The 22,173-nt window shown below is 34.8% G+C and overlaps 1 protein-coding gene across 2 annotated transcripts in view; it reads right to left on the minus strand.

The window, feature by feature from the left end:
* Positions 1-22,173, minus strand: part of ssp3 (short spindle 3) — a 383,163-nt gene that overhangs the window by 21,081 nt on the left and 339,909 nt on the right. For both annotated transcript variants that reach the window (XM_069826376.1, XM_069826375.1), the window contains exon 24: positions 3,966-4,136. In XM_069826376.1, the coding sequence (XP_069682477.1) occupies positions 3,966-4,136 (171 nt within the window). The remainder of the gene's footprint in view (positions 1-3,965; positions 4,137-22,173) is intronic.

The raw sequence follows: 22,173 nt of genomic DNA on the forward strand, positions 1-22,173 counted from the left end.
GGCATTGTACCTGCACTTCACTACTCTGAATTGCAAACCTGCACGTTGAGGTTCTTATGCGACAACTGTCCCGTTCACCTGTTGTTGACGTGCAGAGATCTGCGAGTATGTCATGGAGGGGAGGACTTGGTATAAAGTGTTGTAAACAAATGGCTGTGTAGATGCCAATATTAGCTTTTACTGCTCCAAATTCCGTTCCCTAATTATTACATTGTACTATCCTGTAACACAGCGGTTCCCAAACTTTTACAGCCACGGAGTCCTTTTTGAAGCAAAAGTTTCTCGTGAAGCCCCAAGAAATGTTAAGCTTTTAGTTATATCTGTCTATGTTCTATGAAGCATATTACACACGATACGTAGGCCTAATATGAAAGTATGAATAATAAGATATATTACCTATATTAATAAAGGAAACAATAGTAAAAAAGTAGTGGAGATAATGTTATTTAAATCTACAAAATGATATAACAAGTAGTTAAGATATTTAAAATATGTTACAATGTTGCATGTATACTCGAAGTTAATGTGAAGAATGTACCTATTTCTTGCAGCAGAGTTTGTCACTGTCCGTTGTCACAGAAGTGAGTTTGAAGACGTTTATCGTCTTCTGTGTCCAAACAAGCTCGATATTTTGTTTTTGTAGCCATGTACCTCGAAAAGATCGAATCATAGAGATACGTAGTACCAAAAGCCAGTAAGATAAATTTAATTTTTGAACTCAATATCAAAAGATCCTCCTTTAACTGAGCCTAAAATTCCGGAAGTGGTTTTCTTTTAAATGATGCCTGGCAGTGGCTGTCAGAAATCATATTTATAAGGACCTCATATTCTACCGCAGTGAGAGCTGCTGGTTTTGACTTCACTGGAAATGGATCTACAATCCACTCATACTTCTTTCGAATCGATTCCTGGGTGTCCCTTGGGCAGTATGAATTCAAATTTTGAAGCTGACTGCCAAGTGTTCTTTTTATTATTGCTATGAATGCGTCATTCATTGTTGTGTTATTTTCTTCTATAAAGTTTGAAATCAATTATTTTCGACGCTTTCTATGCAGAACGCTGTCTTTTTCTTCAGCGCGGCAATTTTTTTTCATTGACATCGAATATAATCTTCCGTTTTCCTTGTACGGATGTATTGAATTAGTTAATTTTGAAAAAATGTCTGCCAAGTAACATAATTTGCACAAACATTCCTGATCAATCAAATAATCTGCTAGCAAACTGTTTTGGTCATTCAAAAATGAAGAAACTTCCGTTCGAAGTTCAAGTAAACGGGACAACGATTTATCACGCGACAACCAACGCACTTCTATGTGTAATAACAATGACTTGTGTAGGCCTATATTTCCCATATCTTCGCACAGAATACTGAGTAGCCTACACTGCATAGGTCTTGCCTTAACAAAGTTGATAATTTTGACGACGTTGTGTACGTAGTACTTGCTTTAATAACGCTGGGATTTTTTTCGTTGCGAGAGCGTATTGGTGTAGTGCACAATGACTACTTGTGCAGTTTTTTTTTAACTTTCTTGATCCTTGTAATAGCGCCAGAAACAGGACCTACCATGGCCTTTGAGCTATCTGTGCACACGTCAATGCAATTGTCTCAAGGCTTTCAATGAAATTTCAGCACCGCTTGTGGAGGATGGCAATGGCTTGCAGAACAAAATATCTTCAAGAAAGGACCTGAAAACTTGTACCGCACAAACGTTATTAACACAGCTAATCCGGCAACGTCCGTGGATTCGTCAAGTTGTAGCGAAAATTTCATCTCACTGATACGGGAAATTATGATAACATCGTTTGATAGATTCTGTATTCGATTACGCACAGTGTTATTTGATAAGGGCACACTGGAGATCAAGTCTGCAGTTTTTTCGTCCACATGCACTTCACTATCTTCACTAATAGTGGTTTCATAAGAGTTCCAGCAAGAGTGAGGTTTACCAGCAAAAGCCAGGTCATGACTAATGAAGTACGACGCTTCCAATGCTTTCTCGTTATTTATTTTTTACACGAGATAAAAATATTGTCTGAACTCATGGAGTTCGTCAGTTTTTCTTTTAAAATACTTAGTCTGCAGTTTCAGTTTTGAAGTCAGGATGAGTTTTGAAATGCCGTTTCTAAGCTTGGCAGGGAACATAGAACTACTGGGCAAAACTTTGTTACATATCTCACACTGTGGACGTCCATCAGCAAACTCAGTGAATCCCATGTCCAAATATGAATCACACTATTTTCGTTTTTTAATTCCTTTCAGTACTTCCACACTAGGCACCATAGACTCTGAAGCAGGATCATGTTCAGCATATTCCAAACTCAATCTCAAGGAATTCGCATTATCTTCTTTTAAAGTAAGTTTACAGCTGCTGTTATCCCCCTTTGACTGAGCAATGGTTGGTAGCTGATGATTCTCGGGTATTACGGAGCCCGTCTTAAGCCACAGTTACAGTTCAACGAAAGTTTAGCAATCAAATTAACATGCAAGTGTATATATATATATTTTTGAGGCAACATAACAGTCAATAGATTGTAGATCCACGTATCACAATTAACAAACGCTGTTTGCTTGCTTGCTTGGTATATAAAACATAAAATAAATTTCGAGAATCATTGAGTAGGCCTACTGGGCAAGAAAGAAAGATCGAGATAGTTCCAGTAACGAGTAGATCTATTATTGGTGCTTCTATCTAGAAAGAAAACGAAAACTATTTTCTGAGAAAGTATTTTCGCTTCATGGAAGTAGTTTGCGTTTTTCTCGCTAGAGACTAGATGGAAGCAGAAATTTTTGTCATCTTCATAACTGCCGCGGACGGAGCCCCTGAGAATCACTCGCGGATCCCCAAGGGCTCCGCGGAGCACACTTTGGGAATCGCTTCTGTAACACAATAAAATGAAAAGAAGTGACGAGGATTTGAACCTGAGACGTTAACATCTAAAGTATCTAAATTCCGACGTTCTTCTGACTGAGCTATGGGGGGCACAAATAAAGAAACACATACGGAAAAATTGGCCCAATCCCCCTCCAAGATGTCCTGATAATTCGTGGAAGCTCGTCCAGGATGCCTGGGATGCCATAGCTGAAAACTAAAAAGACTTGTCGATTCCATGCTCACTCGACTGCAAGATGTGATTGAGATGGGAGGAAGATGGAGTAAATATTGAATCGTGGCTTTTTGTTTTTTAAGTTTGTTTTGTTTATGCCACGAAAGATATTTTTGTTGACAATATAATCTTTCTTTCTTTCTTTCTTTCTTTCTTTCTTTCTTTCTTTCTTTCTTTCTTTCTTTCTTTCTTTCTTTCTTTCTTTCCATTTGCAGCGATAATGCGATAATAAATAATGATAAAATCATGGCATAATACATTCATGAACCTGATGTCTATTACTAAAACAGTTATAAAAGAGACAGGAGCAATTATATTTTCTCTCTCTTAAAAACAAAAACATAAACAGCACTAGATTGTGTCTGAACGCACAACCTCACGAATAAGGGCCGCCACCATGTTTCTCTTCACACGATGTTCTCCCACATTTAAACATTCGACACCACCTTTTTGCTAACCATAAGATAGAGTAGGTTATTCAAGATAACTGTCATTTCTTGGTAAATTTGAGATGAAGACATTCCCTTCTTTTGCAAATATTTAATCACAGCTCTTTGCTCGACAGGCTTCATTTCTCACTAACGCAGCAACTCCGGCCACTCGAATACCTGCTACGAGCCAACGCGGACATGAACAGACTTGCAACTTGACATGTAGCCATAACACATTTCAGTCATTTGTGTGCCACAAAATAGAAATGTTAGTTCAACCAGAAATAAGTCAGGGCTATGCACATCATAGTGATCAACCCTCTTCAGTTGGAGCGAATGCCTCCGTATTTAGGTACGGTATCATCCGAAACAGGCTACTGTAATGATCAAAACGTTATTTAACTAAAATCTATGCAGAAAAGCATTTACCTGATAGCTGACTTCTTGCTCGAGGATAGCCCTGTTTTGATGATTGCCGCTGCAGCAGGCGAGCAACGTAGGGAATAGCAACGAAGATAGTGTAGGATTACTGAAGTATGGGAAGGGTAAATTACACAGCTGTTGAAGGACGGTAGGCATATATCCCGACTGGATCATCATCTGTAAAATAAAATCAATCACGTTAACATCATGCTGAAATCTCTTATCAACCAAGTTCTATATAATGATATTATATTGTTTATTTGATCCTACAGAATTCTCTGTTATGGTTATTATTTATTAATAGTGGAGAAAAATTCACCGTGGCACTGTTTAACAGTACATAACTGCTGGTTTCCGGCCGACCAAATCACTCATATATGTGCGCTCCTATAATGATCGACATAATAATAATGCCGAAAAATAGAGTAGGCCAATAATGGAAAAATTAAAAGAGAGTAGTTCGATCCGGTGCTGTGGATGGAGCCTCGACGTAGTTCAATTGGTCTAACTAGTTCGATCCCCAGTGTCGGAGTGAATTTTTCTCCATTATTAATAAATAATTACCAACCAAGGATAAAACAATTACATCCCTAATGCAAGGGAAATTCACCAAATAAAAAAAAGTACCAGAAGAAATATGAAATACACTATTATTACTAAATCAGAATCAATAAATAATACCATTGCAATTGTAAAATAAAAGTCAGCATTAACATACGCATACTTACTTACTTACTTACTGGCTTTTAAGGAACCCGGATGTTCATTGCCGCCCTCACATAAGCCCGCCATTGGTCCCTATCCTGAGCAAGATTAATCCAGTCTCTATCATCATATCCCACCTCCCTCAAATCCATTTTAATATTATCTTCCCATCTACGTCTCGGCCTCCCCAAAGGTCTTTTTCCCTCCGGCCTCCCAACTAACACTCTATATGCATTTCTGGATTCACCCATACGTGCTACATGTCCTGCCCATCTCAAACGTCTGGATTTTATGGTCCTAATTATGTCAGGTGAAGTATACAATGCGTGCAGCTCTGTGTTGTGTAACTTTCTCCATTCTCCTGTAACTTCATCCCTCTTAGCCCCAAATATTTTCCTAAGAAACTTATTCTCAAACACCCTTAATCTCTGTTCCTCTCTCAAAGTGAGAGTCCAAGTTTCACAACCATACAGAACAACCGGTAATATAACTTATAAATTCTAACTTTCAGATTTTTTGACAGAAGACTAGATGACAAAAGCTTCTCAACCGAATAATAACAGGCATTTCCCATATTTATTCTGCGTTTAATTTCCTCCCGAGTGTCATTTATGTTTGTTACTGTTGCTCCAAGATATTTAAATTTTTCCACCTCTTCGAAGGATAAATCTCCAATTTCTATAGTTCCATTTCGTACTATATTCTGGTCACGAGACATAATCATATACTTAGTCTTTTCGGGATTTACTTCCAACCCAATCGATTTACTTGCTTCAACTAGAATTTCCGCATTTCCCCTAATCGTTTGTGAATTTTCTCCTAACATATTCACGTCATCTGCATAGACAAGAAGCTGATGTAACCCGTTCAATTCCAAACCCTCTGTGTTATCCTGAACTTTCCTAATGGCATATTCTAGAATTAACATACGCATATTCGAACTTAAGTAACAGTCATAAATTAACACTTAACATTAATTAATTAATAAAAGTAATATACTTAAAATTAATATTTTAAATCAGGTATTCAAACATTACACATGGTTTGTAAGGAAACGTAACTTACATTCTTCGGTTCGATAGTTAAGTTGATATTTATTTCATTTCATTCTATTCATTCTTATTTTATTTGTGTTAGTTTACTGTGTTTGTCTAAAATATGGAGACTATTAATTAGAATTTCGATGTAGGAAATGACAACTATTTTGTACTAGTTTTCAAAAGGACTGTATATCAGTCGGCATTACCGAATACCGCGGTCAGCGACATCCTTTCATATTATGTTTTCTTATTAGTAATTAAGAGTCAAGGGGATATAATAAATAATCTACGAACTCTATACTCAATGGATTTCTTTGATGACGATCTGTAGTATAATTTTACTTTTTATTTTTCAGACATTTGGACCACAGGTGACCATAATGATATTACCAGAATCAATAACTGAATACTTTGTTCCATTAATCGATTACAATAGTCACAATTATTGTAGTACTATAACAAAATAAATATAAATTAAAAGCAATTAATATAACTTAATATAAATGTTTCAGGCAACATTATTTGCCTACAATAGTTTCATATGTCAATTTGTGGAATAGTTAACAATTTCAGGTGAGATTGTGTACTCACTAAACATTTCAATGATAAAGAGATAGCAAACCAAGATTCTAACACTGTTTGCAGAGAATAGCATTACAGGGTAAGTCGTGGAGACAAAAATAAAGTTCAACAAGAAAAAGAACAGCGTAACTATTACTTTTAAATAACTTTGTTGAAATTGTGCGGATTTTACTAATAACGTTCTTATTATAGTTCATTAATTATTATGTATACTATTATCTCTATTTAAAAAAAACAAAATTGCAATGTACTTTCGAATATAAGAAACAAAAGAGTTGTTGGAGACAGAAACATTGGAGATCGAACATAAGATCATGTCGTGTAGTGAACTATCACAACTCGAAAGCTGATCAAATTTATCCCTGTTACAAGTTTGAGAATCTATTTAGCAAACCTTTCACTTGTTCCGTATAGTAGACTAGTTTCTATGTAGTACCGGCACGTCTGTATTCCAGTTCAAATACTAGTTCGGGTATTAGTAAGAGATTATATTGTATTACGACACAATTATATCTACTGTAGTTAGTCTTTAACGCGTAGAAACATCTAAGAGGAATACTAAAATGGAACGAAACATATCAATTAATCTAGGTGCGAATCCTATTTCAAGTGCACACATTTAGGCATTACGATCGATAATTTTTTTTTTGTTTCCAGAAATGAAAATTGTTGGATGCCAATTACTATTAAGTTTTATTTTTTAACAAAATAATCTGCCCTCAATGAGGGTGACCATAAAGCATTACAGAATAATTTAGAAAGACAAAAATGATTAAATGCAGGAATTGTTACGTAAAAAAATCCAGAGAAATGCAAACCCAATAGAATCATTAATGGCCAAAATATAAATGGTATTATTATTATTATTATTATTATTATTATTATTATTATTAATCTATAGACTATAGGGTGAATAAAAAGTCTGGAACCATATAAATATCTTCCATAAGCTTGATATTCGATTACTATAGGTGTTACGAGTATTTGTAAGACCAAATGCTCTACTAGTGACATATTCGATTCTAGCCCTCAGCAATCTCAAAAGCCGTCATTTTGGATGAAACTTTGAAATTTTAAATGGAAAGGGGTTCATGTAGGTACTCAAAATCATATGAAATTTTCTGGAAAAAAAAAAAAAAAACAATGGTGCAACCTGTTTTGAGATATTTCTAATCGTTTTCAAGTTATTTAAAGATAAATGTCATAATGTCACAAATATTAGTTACTGCATCTACGGATATTTTGTAACATGGTACAGTAGGCCTACTAAGGAGGCTTTGGAAAAGGTATTTTTATGAAATTCTGGTAATTAACTTTTCCTGCTTACTGTTTGGTTAACCTGTAACAGTTTCAATGCATTAACAATGGTGCAATCTGTTTTGAAATATCTCTAATCGATTTCAATTCATTAAATGATAATTGTCACAATGACACAAAAAGAAATTCTACAAAATGTGCTCAATATGTTGCACATTTTCAAATATGCACATTTGTGACGGATTTTCCACTCAGAGAGAATATTTTGTAGCATTTTCGGGGTGACTTTAGCACTGGCTTCAATGATACGGTTCTTTATATGTTCCACATTCTCAATTTTCTCTTCAAATACCAAGCTCTTTATATAACCCCACAAGAAAAAATCAAGGGGTGTTAAATCTGGAGACCTGGTCGGCCATTCTACTGGTCCACGCCAACCAATCCAACGCACAGGGAACTGTGCGTCCAGTTTGCTGCAACATTTGTGTGGCTTAACCCACCACAATGAAGAATGATATCAATTCATTCCTCTTTCGATGATGTCATCACAATAAAAAAATTTGTTATAGGAAAGCTTCAAATAATCACAACAATGCATTGAAACTATCACAAGTTAACCAAACAGTAAAGCAGGAAAAGTTAATTACCAGAATTGCATAAAAATACCTTTTCTGTACTGTTCCATGTTCCAAATATCTGTAGATGCAGTAACTAATGTTTGTGTCTTTATGACAGTTATCTTTAAATAACATGAAAACGATTAGAGATACCTCAAAACAGATTGCACCATTGTTTTTTATTTTCAGAAAATTTCACATGATTTTGAGTACCTACATGGCCCCCTTTCCATTTAAAATTTCAAAGTTGCATCCAAAATGGCGGCTTTTGAGATAGCTGAGGGCTAGAATAGAATATGTCACTAGTAGAGCACTTGGTCTTACAAATACTCGTAACACCTATAGTAATCGAAAATCAAGCTACTATAAATGGTATTAAGATTGGAGGAGTACCTTGCGGTACAAGGTGTGCAAATATATGTTGAGTATTATTAATTCAACCAAATAATATAAAACTAATTCAAAGTGGTAATGCTAAAGATAAGGTTAATACTATATGACTTGTTCTGGTAAAAATATATGGGAATAGACCTAAGATATTTATATGGCTCCAAACTTTTGATTCATTCTGTATATCAATAATGTGACAGTTCAAAAACCTTCATAATAATTAACCAATTGATGCAGTTTCAGATCCGGTGAACCTAGATTGTATTTCTGCCTACAAAGTGACATTAATCTTTTAAAACAAAGGGAATTTAATGTATGCTGCTTGGTTTTTGTTTATATAGTGCTCGCTTCAGCCACGGCCACATGACTCTACGGTTCAGTTAGTTGTGTATGTTTAGGTTTGGTTATAAAAAAAAAAAAACTTTACGAATGAATACGAAATGATCCAAAGAGCTCAATCCTTAACAGGACAAGAAAAGGCATACCAAAGCTGGTACAGCTTATCAAAATTACTTTCGTACTCCATCTTTCTGGTAAACTTACCAGATGTTATCATGTGTTAATGCAATGGTAGAGAAACAAGATGAAAATTCAAGTACAATGAGTTTGGATTCCGATAATATCTTTAACACCTCAAGCAATACTTTAATGGAGATATTGCAACCCGACCTTCCGTTGGCGGTCGTCGATCGTAAAGGGTAACAAGAGGCTGGTTACATATCCGACAGCCCACATCCCCTTCAAGAAAAGTTGTACTATAGTCTGTTGGCCTCAAACACGATGCAATACACATAAAATTGTAATTACGGCAACAATAGCTGCATACCACAATAAGTTTGAACAGAGAATCCACGCCGATGGCTTCAGTGTCACATTCATTTGTGCTTTGTAATGTCAAGCCCACAGACTTTAACGTCCAACCAATTTGTTTACTAGACCCACAAAGCAAAAGCCTATTAACTTTATTATGTAACTCCATAAGTATATATTAGATTTTATCAATAAGACTTACAAGCCACAGGGACTTTCTGCAGCTGAACATGGTTGTTCGGAATTTTAACCAGCACTAGACATTCACACGCTGATGGAATTTCTTGGTCATATCTCATATGGTCAGGGTGACGAAAATGAAACGCTTCAGAAGATACACAAGACAAAAGCAGGGCAAGGAACGCAGATGAAGTGCCTATGAATACTTCTCACTGTCAGAAATTCAATTCGGATTATCTATCCATCTATCCATCCATATATAGGCCTATCCAGAGCCACCGGCGTGGCTCAGTCGGTTAAGGCGCTTAGCTGCCTGTCTGAAGTGGCGCTCGGGCGCGGGTTCGATTCCCGCTTGGGCTGATTACCTGGTTGGGTTTTTTCCGAGGTTTTCCCCAACCGTAAGGTGAATTCCAGGTAATCTATGGCGAATCCTTGGCCTCATCTCGTCAAATACCATCTCGCTATCACCAATCTCATCGACGCTAAATAACCTCGTAATTGATACAGCGTCGTTAAATAACCAACTAAAAGAAAGGCCTATGCAGATTATTCCATAAAGTCAGATTTCATCCTTTCACTGTGTTTAGTATTTTTAATCGATCCGTTTAATAATAATAATAATAATAATAATAATAATAATAATAATAATAATAATAATAATAATACACCTAACTTATTAATGAATATTTCATTACACACAAGTTCTCCTTCATCCCAAAGCGATCTTCTGCTACCTGCCACCAAAGGTCTCTGTCCAAAGCATCTTTCTCACATAGTTCCTTTCCCACCATGCTTCTTCGCATTCCATCTATCCAGCATTCTCGTGGTCTACCCATTCCTCTTTTCCCTTTCACCTTCCAATGCAGTATCTTCCTTCGTATTCTGTCTGGTATCCGTTTTAAATTCCCATATCATCTCAAACTTTTTCCTTCCCTGCATAATTTCCCTTATTCTTATATTTCGAATTTTATAGGGGATATTCGCTCTGACCCGTCCAAAAGTCCATTTCTACCGCTATTAAGCTTCCAGTTTGCTGTGTGTTCACTGTCCATATTTCGGCCCCATAATTATAAGAAAGTACTTTGTAACAGTGCCTTTAATATTAATTTTTTTATTTCGATGACATATTGGTCCGATAAGCGTAAATATTGAAAATTACTATACATATATATTTGTTTTCGTCTAGTTATTTATCCATTATAAACCACAAAATCATTAAATTATGACATAAATATGGAATTTATTGGTGAAGCTACAAGAGACGAACGTTTTCGCCATGGAATGGCTTCTTCAGGTTTCGTATAAATAGTTAACAGAAAATGAACACTTTCAGAAATATCCGGTTATTAAAAATAAAATACTCTCTTAACCCTTAAATTGGCAAAACTTCATTTCTCACACTAGTTTATTAAACCTTGTCGGACTTTAAAGAAAACAACTATCGCAATGTCCATATTTTATATGTTGTACAATATTATAGTATTGTGAAATTTTAATTTTCCTACCAATTTTTTTTTCTATTTTCTATTAAAATTATAGCATACTAGCTGAAAGCATCCGGCGTTGCCCGGGTTTTCCTTTCTGCTTCTATTTTTAATTAAACTGTTTATTAAATTTTCGGAAATCTCGGAAACCTAACTACACATAACCAAAACAAATTGTCTTTACTAAGCTTTCCTCGTCAATAAAGATGAATCTTTACTTAACGTCACTTACATGAATTAATGAAGTCCTTAGCCAAATGCCTGCCAGGGTTAACTGAATTTAAAACAGTTGTAAATCAGGCACCATAAAAAAACATTTCATCATGTGCCTGACGTTAAACTGCTATTATAAATTTATATATATTTATTTATTTATTTATTTATTCTGGTGTAGTTAAGGCCATTCGGCCTTCTCTTCCACACCTCCAGAAATACAAATAAAGTAATAGAAAAATCAAACTATAAACAAAGTAAAACCCAACGAAAATATAATTCCTTCTCCTCTTTCTGATCAGTTGCAGCATCGAATCAATATATACATATATAATTTAATTTATATTCGAAGATTGTTTACCTCTTGACCGCTGTACACCCACTTATATCACACCCAGTTTTTTTAATATAACTTGAAACTATATCTCATAAATTCAGAACATATTATATTAATTCTAATTTTATACACAGAATACAGATACAATATAAACTCGCAATAAATCATTTTTTAACATAAAGACTAATATTCTGAGAAACGTATAGGCCTACCGGTATTTTAGAAATTAAGAGATTTTTATTTCCACAACGCTTAACATACTAAATTTTCAACCTGATTATACAGATATAATTTCGCAGCAACACATTTTCGGACGCGAACAACAATATTTTGAAAATTAATACAATGTTATTTTCAGTGGGCTTATGTACATTCATATACTACATTAACAACATGACAAAAGTATCATTGAATTGCTTATTGATATGCGTAAAATCTTTTTTTTTCACTTCTTTGTATAAAATATAGTTGAGGATGTGAAAAACACGCAGTTTTTAAGTTAATATCTGCAACTTTGAGCGACTGTCCTTGAGCTTCATATTAATATGGCCATTACAAATGGTAGTGGCATTGAAATTGCAGTTGCTTAAATTTGAATGAGTATCCTAGCAATACGTGGAATAAAAACATCTCATTTTCTTTTTGCAGTTAATATTGCCAATTCTTTTACGTTTCATATGAGTTTTTCACACCAATTCTTATTCGTACATAATTTTGGTGGGTTAATATTTCGCAATATTCGCAATAGTACTATTAGTTATTCAATATTAAGTAAATTATGTGGTAGCAATCCTTGTAGTTTCAAAGAATTCTATAATTCAGTTGTATAAAACAGTCTGCTCACTATCTACAAAACTGCATCGAGGAATTCATAATACGGTCCTGGACTGCGTAAAGATACTTATTGCATGAACTACCTAGTTTTAGCCTTCATGATGTGTAACAACAATGTAATTTAATTTCGTGTTAAAATTTCCAAGGCCTCGTGGAAGTCGATGTTGAATACAACAGACAATAATAAAAAACAATTGACTGTAGAAGATTTTCATTTTAATATTATACATGAATTTTGATCTATTTATTTTTATTTTTTATATTTTTAATTAGTTTAACTTCCATTTGCACAATTTTAATGTAGCCTATGTTCTTCTCCAGGTTGTGCAGGTTAAATGTGCAAACTTTGGCACATATCGGTCAAAGCGTGTAGATTTGTATAGAGAACATACATACATACATACATACATACATACATACATACATACATACATACATACATACATACATACATACATACATACATTACCCACATTCAATTTTATATATTAAGATAGCCTCTTAACTTTTGTATCCTATAGGATACTTGTCAATCTAAGGGTTAAATATGCATATACGCATGGATCAATAAAACAAGAACGATGGTAAAATAAATTCTGGATTGTCAAAATGTGTTTTACAAATGTAACATCAATAGGTTACAGAGAATAACCAGAGTCCATATTATAAAATGTGATGCCATGGTTAAATGCAAAAACTAATAACGATTTTCTTGATGGTAAGAGAGTATGTGTTATAAGTGCGTAGGACGGTCTTAATGGTTACCCAAAACATTTACATAACTTACAAAGTCGGACACATAGTGTATAATATAAATATCCTAAGTATCATCATCAATATGCAAACAATTTTACAACCGCCAGCACAGTTTTAGGGAAGGCTTCTCATGTGATAGTCAAATTACGTCGCTGGTTCAGGATCTAGCTGAAGAGCTACATAAGAGGAGGAAGAATCGATACAGTTGTGATTGATTTTTCGAAAGTATTTGATTTGGTGCCACATGACATATTAATAGATAAGTACGCTAGGAATAGATAAAAGAGTAGTGCTATGGATCCAAGAATTCTTAAAAGGTAGAACCCAGAGAGTTAGAGTAGGTCACGAAATATCGAAAATTGCGAATGTAAGTTTAAGGGTCCCACAGGGTAGCGTTCTGGGGCAATTACTCTTTATAATACAGTATACTTAAATGACTTATGCCAGAATATTACATCAAATGTGAGGCTGTTTGCAGGTGACTGCATTCTATAACATTTTGTAAAACTCGAGAGGAAACTAGTCTACATTACAAATTCAATGTTGCTGTAATTCCGCAAGAACAATGTTGTAAATACCTAGCAGTGTATTTAAACTCCAAACTTTCTTGGGTAGAGCATGTTGACAATGTTACGGGTAAAGCATGGAGGACACTTCACTTTATTATGAGAATCTTGAAAAAGGCTAGCCCCAAATCGAGGGAAATAGCATATCTAACGTTAGTGCGACCGATAAGGGAATACAGAACTGCATGTTGAGATCCCTATAGAATATATCAGATAAATTCCTTACAAAGAATCCAGTATAGGGCAGCTAAATTTGTTAAAGGTAAAAGAGAAGACGGAAATGATACGACAAAAGAATTTAAATGGGAAACATTGGAAAACAGACGTAGAAAAACTAGAATACCATTACTGTATAGAGCACATCTAGGTCAAAAAGCATGGGTAGACATAACGGCTCGGTTAGAGAAGCCAACGTAATAGTAGTAGTAGTAGGGTTTAAGAAGGGCGCGTCAGCTACTATGGCTATTTGCGCCCTTATCTAAAATTCTTAATATAACAAAGACATAAATAATATAATAATCAGAGTGCTAAAAAACTAAAAAGCGTTGTCACGATAAAACGAGGCACACATGTAATCCACATTATTTAAACACTACACTCAAAATGCTACACATCTACCGTACTATTATCCACTGTGATGGTCTAGGATAATAATTTTTGATTATATTAGTCATTCCACGTCAAATCGCACAGCAATAAAACACGACCTTCTCGGAAATGGTCGAATTTTTTTTCATGAATTCCAGACATCAAATAAGGAGACCCGTATTTTTTTATTTTCACAATTATTAATTATTTGTGTAGTTATGAATATTTGAAGTTACGCAAATTATGCGCGCACTGTTACATAAACTCGCTTGGAACTTTGTGTCTACATATAATTGAGATTTGCAGTTTGGCGCATTTGAAAGACGAAATACAACACTTTTTATTACTTTAGGCCTATCACAAATAAATTTAAAATTTGGCCTATTTTTTTAATCATTTCTTTTTCAAAGCAAAATTACTATATTAAATAGCCAAGTTAAAAATCTGAAAAAATATAGACTTGTTCGCTGACGTATTATATGTAAACTACTGCATTTATAAATATGGGATCGGCACCCATACATTTGTAACAATTTATTTTCCGGAGGCATGCACGAGCTCGCGATGCCCAGCTAATGAACTGCTTGCAGCCATAGGCTAGAAGGCTGCCCGTGGAAATTTCCCGTTGCATCTGATGTCACCATACTAATCATCAAATGATTAATACCTTAAGGAACAGTAAATATCTTATCTAAAATTATTTTATTATTGTCAGATCAGCTAAGAGGGGAAGCCCTTCACAGTGTTGTATGTTTACACTGTAATATAGCCAAGTTTTTGATGATAGCAAGACTGGGTAAGGCAGTAAACTTTATGGCAGTAAACAGATGGCATGAGAGAAAAATAATCAGTTTGGGTTTGAATTTCGCGCAGTGACGTGACTTCTATACAACATGAGTGATGGTAAAGATCGCGTAATATATAACAAGTGTTTAAATCCATTTACCTTCCTAATCACGCTTTTAAAAAGAAAAGTACACTAAGACGCGTAAGTCGCGACTTATTGATAAAGCTCAATTTAAAGGAATCTTTGAGTGTGCAAATATGTGATTTGTTCCGTAAAAATCAATCAATTTCCGCATAGGTCAGGTGAAATTATATGTGAAGCCGGTAGTTCTTGTGATATTAATAAACATGAAGCAAATGAAAGTGCGGACAGAGAAAGTGATTATCCCAGTATTTCTTCTAGCAGTTCTATGGATACAGTGCTAGAAATCAGTAATATTGAGGAATTAAACAAGAGTTTGATCTCAATAGAATCCCCTATCAAGAAAATAAAGATACAACAAAAGATACCCCCGTGAAAAGTTTCAAAAGTAAAAGGCTCCCTAGCATGTTAAGTTTTTCATGTAGAAGATGCATCATCATCCATTCAAAAGTCAGCCATATTTTATTTTTGACGGAATGCAAAGAAAGTACAACCTGAAAATTACATAGTTATTGCAGACTTTTCTGAAAATTATTCATTTGTAATACAAGATTCAATACAAGGTGTGCATTGGAACATATACCAAGCCACAATACAGTACAATTTTAATTTTACTTCCTACTTTATTTTATTTTATATTCTCTTATAGGCCTATTAATATTATATCTGAACTGTGACCGAACACGAGCGCTGCGCATTCGGTCTCAAATTTTGTTAATACTACTGCATCTCCTTTTTTTATATTGATTGTATTATTTTATTTCTATTTCTCTTATTTATAATTATATTCTTTATTCTGTATATTGAAATAAATAAATGAATAAATAAATAAATCCTTTCGTAGTATATTTCAAAGGAGATGCAGGAATTCGTTACAAAAGTATTGTCATCTCAGAAACCATGAAACATGACACCGATCCCTTTCACTTTTTTCAATCCGAAGCAATCAATTTCTTAAAGCAAGAATTCAACGATATGAAAAAAATCATCTACTTTTCCAATGGATCAAGTTCACAATACAAAAAAAAAAAAAAAATTTAAAATAATTGCTTACATGAAGACGATTATGGAATTAGTGCTGAATGACACTTCTTTGCAATGTCGCATGGTAAAGGTCCATGTGTTGGCATTGGAGATACTGTTAAAAGACTTTCCACGAGAGTTAGCCTATAAAAGATCCTATAACAACGCAAAAAAAACTGATTGATTAGTCACAAAAAACATTTCTAACGTGTCATTTATATTTTGTCCATTCAATAAGCACAAAAACCAAACTGAAAATTTGCAGGCCAGATACCACAATCTAAAACCAATAACTGGTACATTAAAATTACATTCTTTCATTCCGTTGTCAAAAACTGAAGATTTAGGCCTAGTAAAACAATTTTCTTTCAAGAAAGAAGGTAGGCGAATGAAAATTTAAAATGTGAATGAAAAGAAACATTTGAAAAGTATAATGTATAATTATTTGAAGATATCACAATAAGTAAATTAGCAGTGTTTCCTCGAGTAACTTGACCCGTACTGGGTGTAATATTGCAACGTTCAGTCAATTATCCAGCGCCGATAAACCTCTTAGCGCGCTTTAACGCTTCCCGCCCACTGCTGCTGCGCCGACCGCTACACATTCTGTCGTAAGTAATTAAATTTCCATTAAACTATTGGAGATCCCATTCTGATTTTTTCTGGAATTATTAAGAATACTTCAGTGAACCTAGTAGGCATTTTTTTAGATTTTTAATAGGGCTATTTCACATTGATGTATATGTTTTAAAAATTGAATTATAAAAAAAATATTTGAAATAATTATATTAAAATTAGTTAGTAAATATTTAATAAAAGACAGTACTTTAAGTTTTTAAACCCATTTTTCAAAAAAATTTTAACATCAATATCGTCAGAAATATCACGCTTTAAATGTTGCATTGTGCGACATTTTTAACGAATTTTAACATGAAATATTTTAAAAACATGTGGACTTAGGAGGAAATAAAAATACACTTGTTGGTTTATGAGACCCATAGAGTCGGTAAAAAAAAATATAAACGCAATCAGAAATATGAAGGTCAAAATTTGTATAATTTTGTGCGATTTGACGTGGAATGACTCTTATACAAGATTTTGGGTGAACTTTTCAGAGTAACATAACGGTTACATTTCTCCCAACTTATTCCTGGCAATGTTTACACATTGGCCTACATGAGATATGTAACCCAAACTGGTTTGTATACAACAAGCAGAAATGCTAGAGCAGTTGACAGATGCACGAGCAAGGGGATTATTCTGCCTATAAATGTAAACACATGACAGCATAGAGCTCTCTATGGAGATCATTCTTGCACAGCCAGTATTTCACTGAAGATTAAGACAGATAATTAATCTAAAAATGGTTAAGACTAGAAATCGTCCACCGCTGTGGAGCAACGGTAAGCCTTCTTGGTCGTGAAACGAGAGGCCCGGGTTCAAATCCTGGCCGTGACAAGTTACCTGGTTGGGTTTTTTCTGAGGTTTTCCCTCAATCACTCGAAGCAGAATTACTAGATAACTTTCGGTGTTGGACATTACTCATTTCGCCTTCATTAGTATAATTCCATTAATCATCTTAGCAGTTCACAGGTTGACCAAGAAGACATGGTAAACGTGGTTCCAGGATCTGCCTAGAGGCGGCATCTGTCTGCGGGAGCTGCACATATCCAGCAAAGCCGCAGGGGCTTTAATAAGCGGACTGCGAATTACCGGGGGAGTGTAACTGCAGAAGGATATATAAAGAGACACCGCTACGACATCGACATATTCACATTCAATAACAATAGTTACAGGAAACCAGGTTCCTTCAAATTTTAATTTCGAAAATTGTACATTATATAACTGTGTATTTGTGTATTTAAATAAATGTAATGGCCAGTTACATCTCATGAATTATTTATTACAATTTCCAGAGCCACTTTCAATATAAGTAGTACGTTAACAGCCATGAGATCAAAGCTGCAATGACCAATATTGTGAATTTAAGATGTTATTTATTTTTAAGTACTTGAAATATTTTATTTTATGGTTTTACTAGCTTGTTAGTTCGTTTTACTAGTAAAATAGCCCTAACAAATACAACTAAAGTGACTCGTAACTTGTGGATAAGTTCAAAATCATTCGTGGTATTACGTGTGACAACTATGCACAGCAACATTACTTTATCTCATTGAACTTCTTCTCATCCTGTAGGCTACCTCCATGCAATATTAAATAAGATGGGAATTTATTTACCAGGACTCAATCCATCAAGCCGTCTCATATGCGAGTGGAACAAATTATCGCTGGTGATGTATACATACATCATAAAATATATAGATACGCTCCGCTTCCTGCTCTGTTGAATAAATTCTCTATTTATTTACTGTCCTGTGTTGGCCGCCAAAAACGTCTTTACACACTGGACGTACTGCATTCATAATTAATAAGAAAGAATTCGCCACCTGGAGTGAAATTCATATATTGCATGACCAGAGATTTACATATAGTATTTTTTTACGATAGACGAACAGATTGAAACTGATACTGATATCGGCTGGTGGATATGTAGGCTGTGTACTTTTAAACGTGTACACACAGGAACATCATATTGATCAGTTATCATCATCATCATCATCATCATCATCATCATCAACATTTTTATAACCGTAATTAGGGGAAAAGAGGGCACATTTGAACAGTTTTTCTATTTCTATTTTTTATTCACATTCAGTATCAATCATTTTTAAACTTTAAATGGTACAGATTTATAAGACATTGCTTAATAAACACCTCAGAATTTTACATTTTTAGAAATTACATATATCTGAAACGTAATTTAAGTCAGAACAAATTCTTGAAGCATGTTAAAAGCTGTCGCACGTATCTTTGAACAGGTATGGGGCACTTTTGAACAGTGTCCAAATCATCTGTTAAAGAACTCATTACCGCGTTAAAACTATCATGCAAAGAGCACTACTATGGTTATATTATCTTTTCTTTAAAACTACTTAAGTCCACACCAAAATGTTTCATTGTCATAGTGCGAGCACTTCCTATTGGATTCTCCATTTGTATGAATATTACGACAACATCACTTTTCTCTGTCTTACTCCAGTCTTCAGTTTTAGAATATACAGGGACATCATTTTATTTTTACTAACATTTCTAATATTAACCTGGCTATACCTTTGGATTAACGGTTGAGAACCGGAAACACCGTTTGCCACCCCTTTCCACGACTGGAGTTCGATGATACTGCGTAAAATACAAACAAATCACTTTACTAGGTATAGGAGGGAAGAAAAATAGTTCATCCATTTACGTAAACTAAGAAATATCGCGATTTTGAGTTTCATAATTTTCATTAGGTTTTTGTTTAATCAAAATACAGTACAGTATTAACAATAAGTGTTTTTACTCACGAACTGAGCTATCCATTCGGACGTATTCATTATGCAGTGTACATTATACTGTATACAGCACATTAGCGTGGCTACAATATAGAGAATGAAGTTAAATTGAAAAATAATCATAATATGGGTATTTAAACACAATTTTGAAAATGGTGGCCGTTCATTTCGATACAGGCTTCAGTTTTTTTTTTTTTTTTTTTTTTTTTTGGCATATTATCGCACTATAGACTATTGTACCTAATTCCAATGACCAGTTTCGTCCTTCGTTTTACTACCTAACTCATGTTGAAATAATTCTGTACCTATTCTATAAAAGAGTACCTTATTTACTTACCTACTTACTTACTGGCTTTTAAGGAACCCGGAGGTTCATTGCCGCCCTCACATAAGCCCGTCATTGGTTCCTATCCTGAGCAAAATTAATCCATTCTCTATCATCATATCCCACCTCCCTCAAATCCATTTTAATATTATCTTCCCATCAACGTCTCGGCCTCCCCAAAGGTCTTTTTCCCTCCGGCCTCCCAACTAACACTCTATATGCATTTCTGGATTCGCCCATACGTGCTACATGCCCTGCCCATCTCAAACGTCTGGATTTAATGTTCCTAATTCTGCCAGGTGAAGAATACAATGCGTGCAGTTCTGTGTTTGTAACTTTCTCCACTCTCCTGTAACTTCATCCCTCTTAGCCCCAAATATTTTCCTAAGAATCTTCTTCTCAAACACCCGTAGTCTCTGTTCCTCTCTCAAAGTGAGAGTCCAAGTTTCACAACCATACAGAACAACCGGTAATATAACTGTTTTATAAATTCTAACTTTCAGATTTTTCGACAGCAGACTGGATGATAAAAGTTTCTCAACCGAATAATAACAGGCATTTCCCAGTAGCTTACGTGATGTAAATTCAATCTTCACTTCTGCCCACTCCGAGAAGTTAAAATTACTCAGACATGCTATCTACTGTCCGTCCAAGTGGTTTTGTCGCAGGGTCGTAGAAAGGAGGGAAATCACGTGACAGTTAATTAATTAGCGAGGCCCTTTTATTTAAGTTATTTTAATCAGTTGTATAATATTACGTAGATGTCTAATTCCTAACAGAAATTAATGTTTTCAGTAAAGAGCTAAGACAGCCCAGCCACTAGCCTTTACAGAGGGGCGAGCAGAAGCGAGTGGGGAGAACCGAGGTGCGACGTAGGCAAACGGACGACAGTACCTGTGCGAAAATATGATTCAATATTGATAGCTCTTTCGTCACTGGAAAACGCGAACATATTTCTGGAACGTACTATAATCACTTAGTATACTGTTTGTGTTTACTATGACCGTAAGGCGACTTCGACTGTGTACGCTTGTTCTGTGTGGAGAACGTTTGGAAGTTTACTAGTGGGGAGGGAGGGGAGTGAAGTACATTAAAAACTCAGGTACAATAAAAATTGAAGTAAAAATAAAATGATGACCCTGTATAAAATTTCACTTCTGTCCAAACCTTCACATAAATCTGGCATTGCCCAACTATCTCTTCCTCTTGTCCAACATAGAAACATTTGGTTTCCTTTGTTGCACATTACGTCAGCAAAAAATTTTCTCGGTGTCATTTCTTTCTACGGCTACTATATCTTGTAGAGTTCCACATAAACCTGACATTGTAGATGTAGTTCTTAACAGACTTATGTCCTCAGGTTTTCTCATTCTGAGTTGTCATGTAGCTTCATGGAGCCCTGAAGTCAGTCAATTCCAGCAATTCTGTATTATCCCATGCTTCGATATACAGTACCTGCAAACTAAATGATGATGAGCATAAATATATGCGAATTGACGTATATTTGTGTAAGTCATGCCATAATTAATCTTAGTACATTTAATAGTGTAATTAACTAATTGGGACTCTTAAATCTCTGATGAACGCCTGTTGACTCTGTATCGTGAATCATATTTTCCACCTATGACATTGCCTTCTTCAACTCTTCATTTGATAAAATAATGACATGTGAGACATGTCACACTTTGAAGCTGCAGCTCTTAACGGAAGTTTTCTTTCATGGCAGTCCTTTCTGCTTTCTGAACAACTTCACTGGATAATCAATGCTTGTTCTTTTCTTTATGTACATATGTCCGAACAATTTATGTCTTAAAATCAAATATAATATCATCAATAAATTCGTTACATAGAACTTTTGAAAGTTTTACACGGATTATTAAATTAATGTTGTGGGGCTCCCAAAGAGCTGTTCAAATGTGCCCCACATAAATCTATGAAGTACGACCATTCATTAAAAGGAACAAGAAGTAAATATTAGAGATCTACAACAATCTTCGAAAAGTGAATTCATTAGGCTCTAATACTGCACAACGAAACTCACCTCTAAAACGTTCATGTTGTCAGAATATCCTTACAAAATTCGAAGAAAATAATACTTTCTAAGCATTTCAACACAAGTTCATCCACTGCGTTCACACCAATGAATTAAATGGAAGGAAAATAGCAGCCAGTACAACACAAGGG

This window comes from Periplaneta americana, chromosome 5, assembly GCF_040183065.1.
Source record: "Periplaneta americana isolate PAMFEO1 chromosome 5, P.americana_PAMFEO1_priV1, whole genome shotgun sequence".
NCBI classification, from domain to species: domain Eukaryota; kingdom Metazoa; phylum Arthropoda; class Insecta; order Blattodea; family Blattidae; genus Periplaneta; species Periplaneta americana.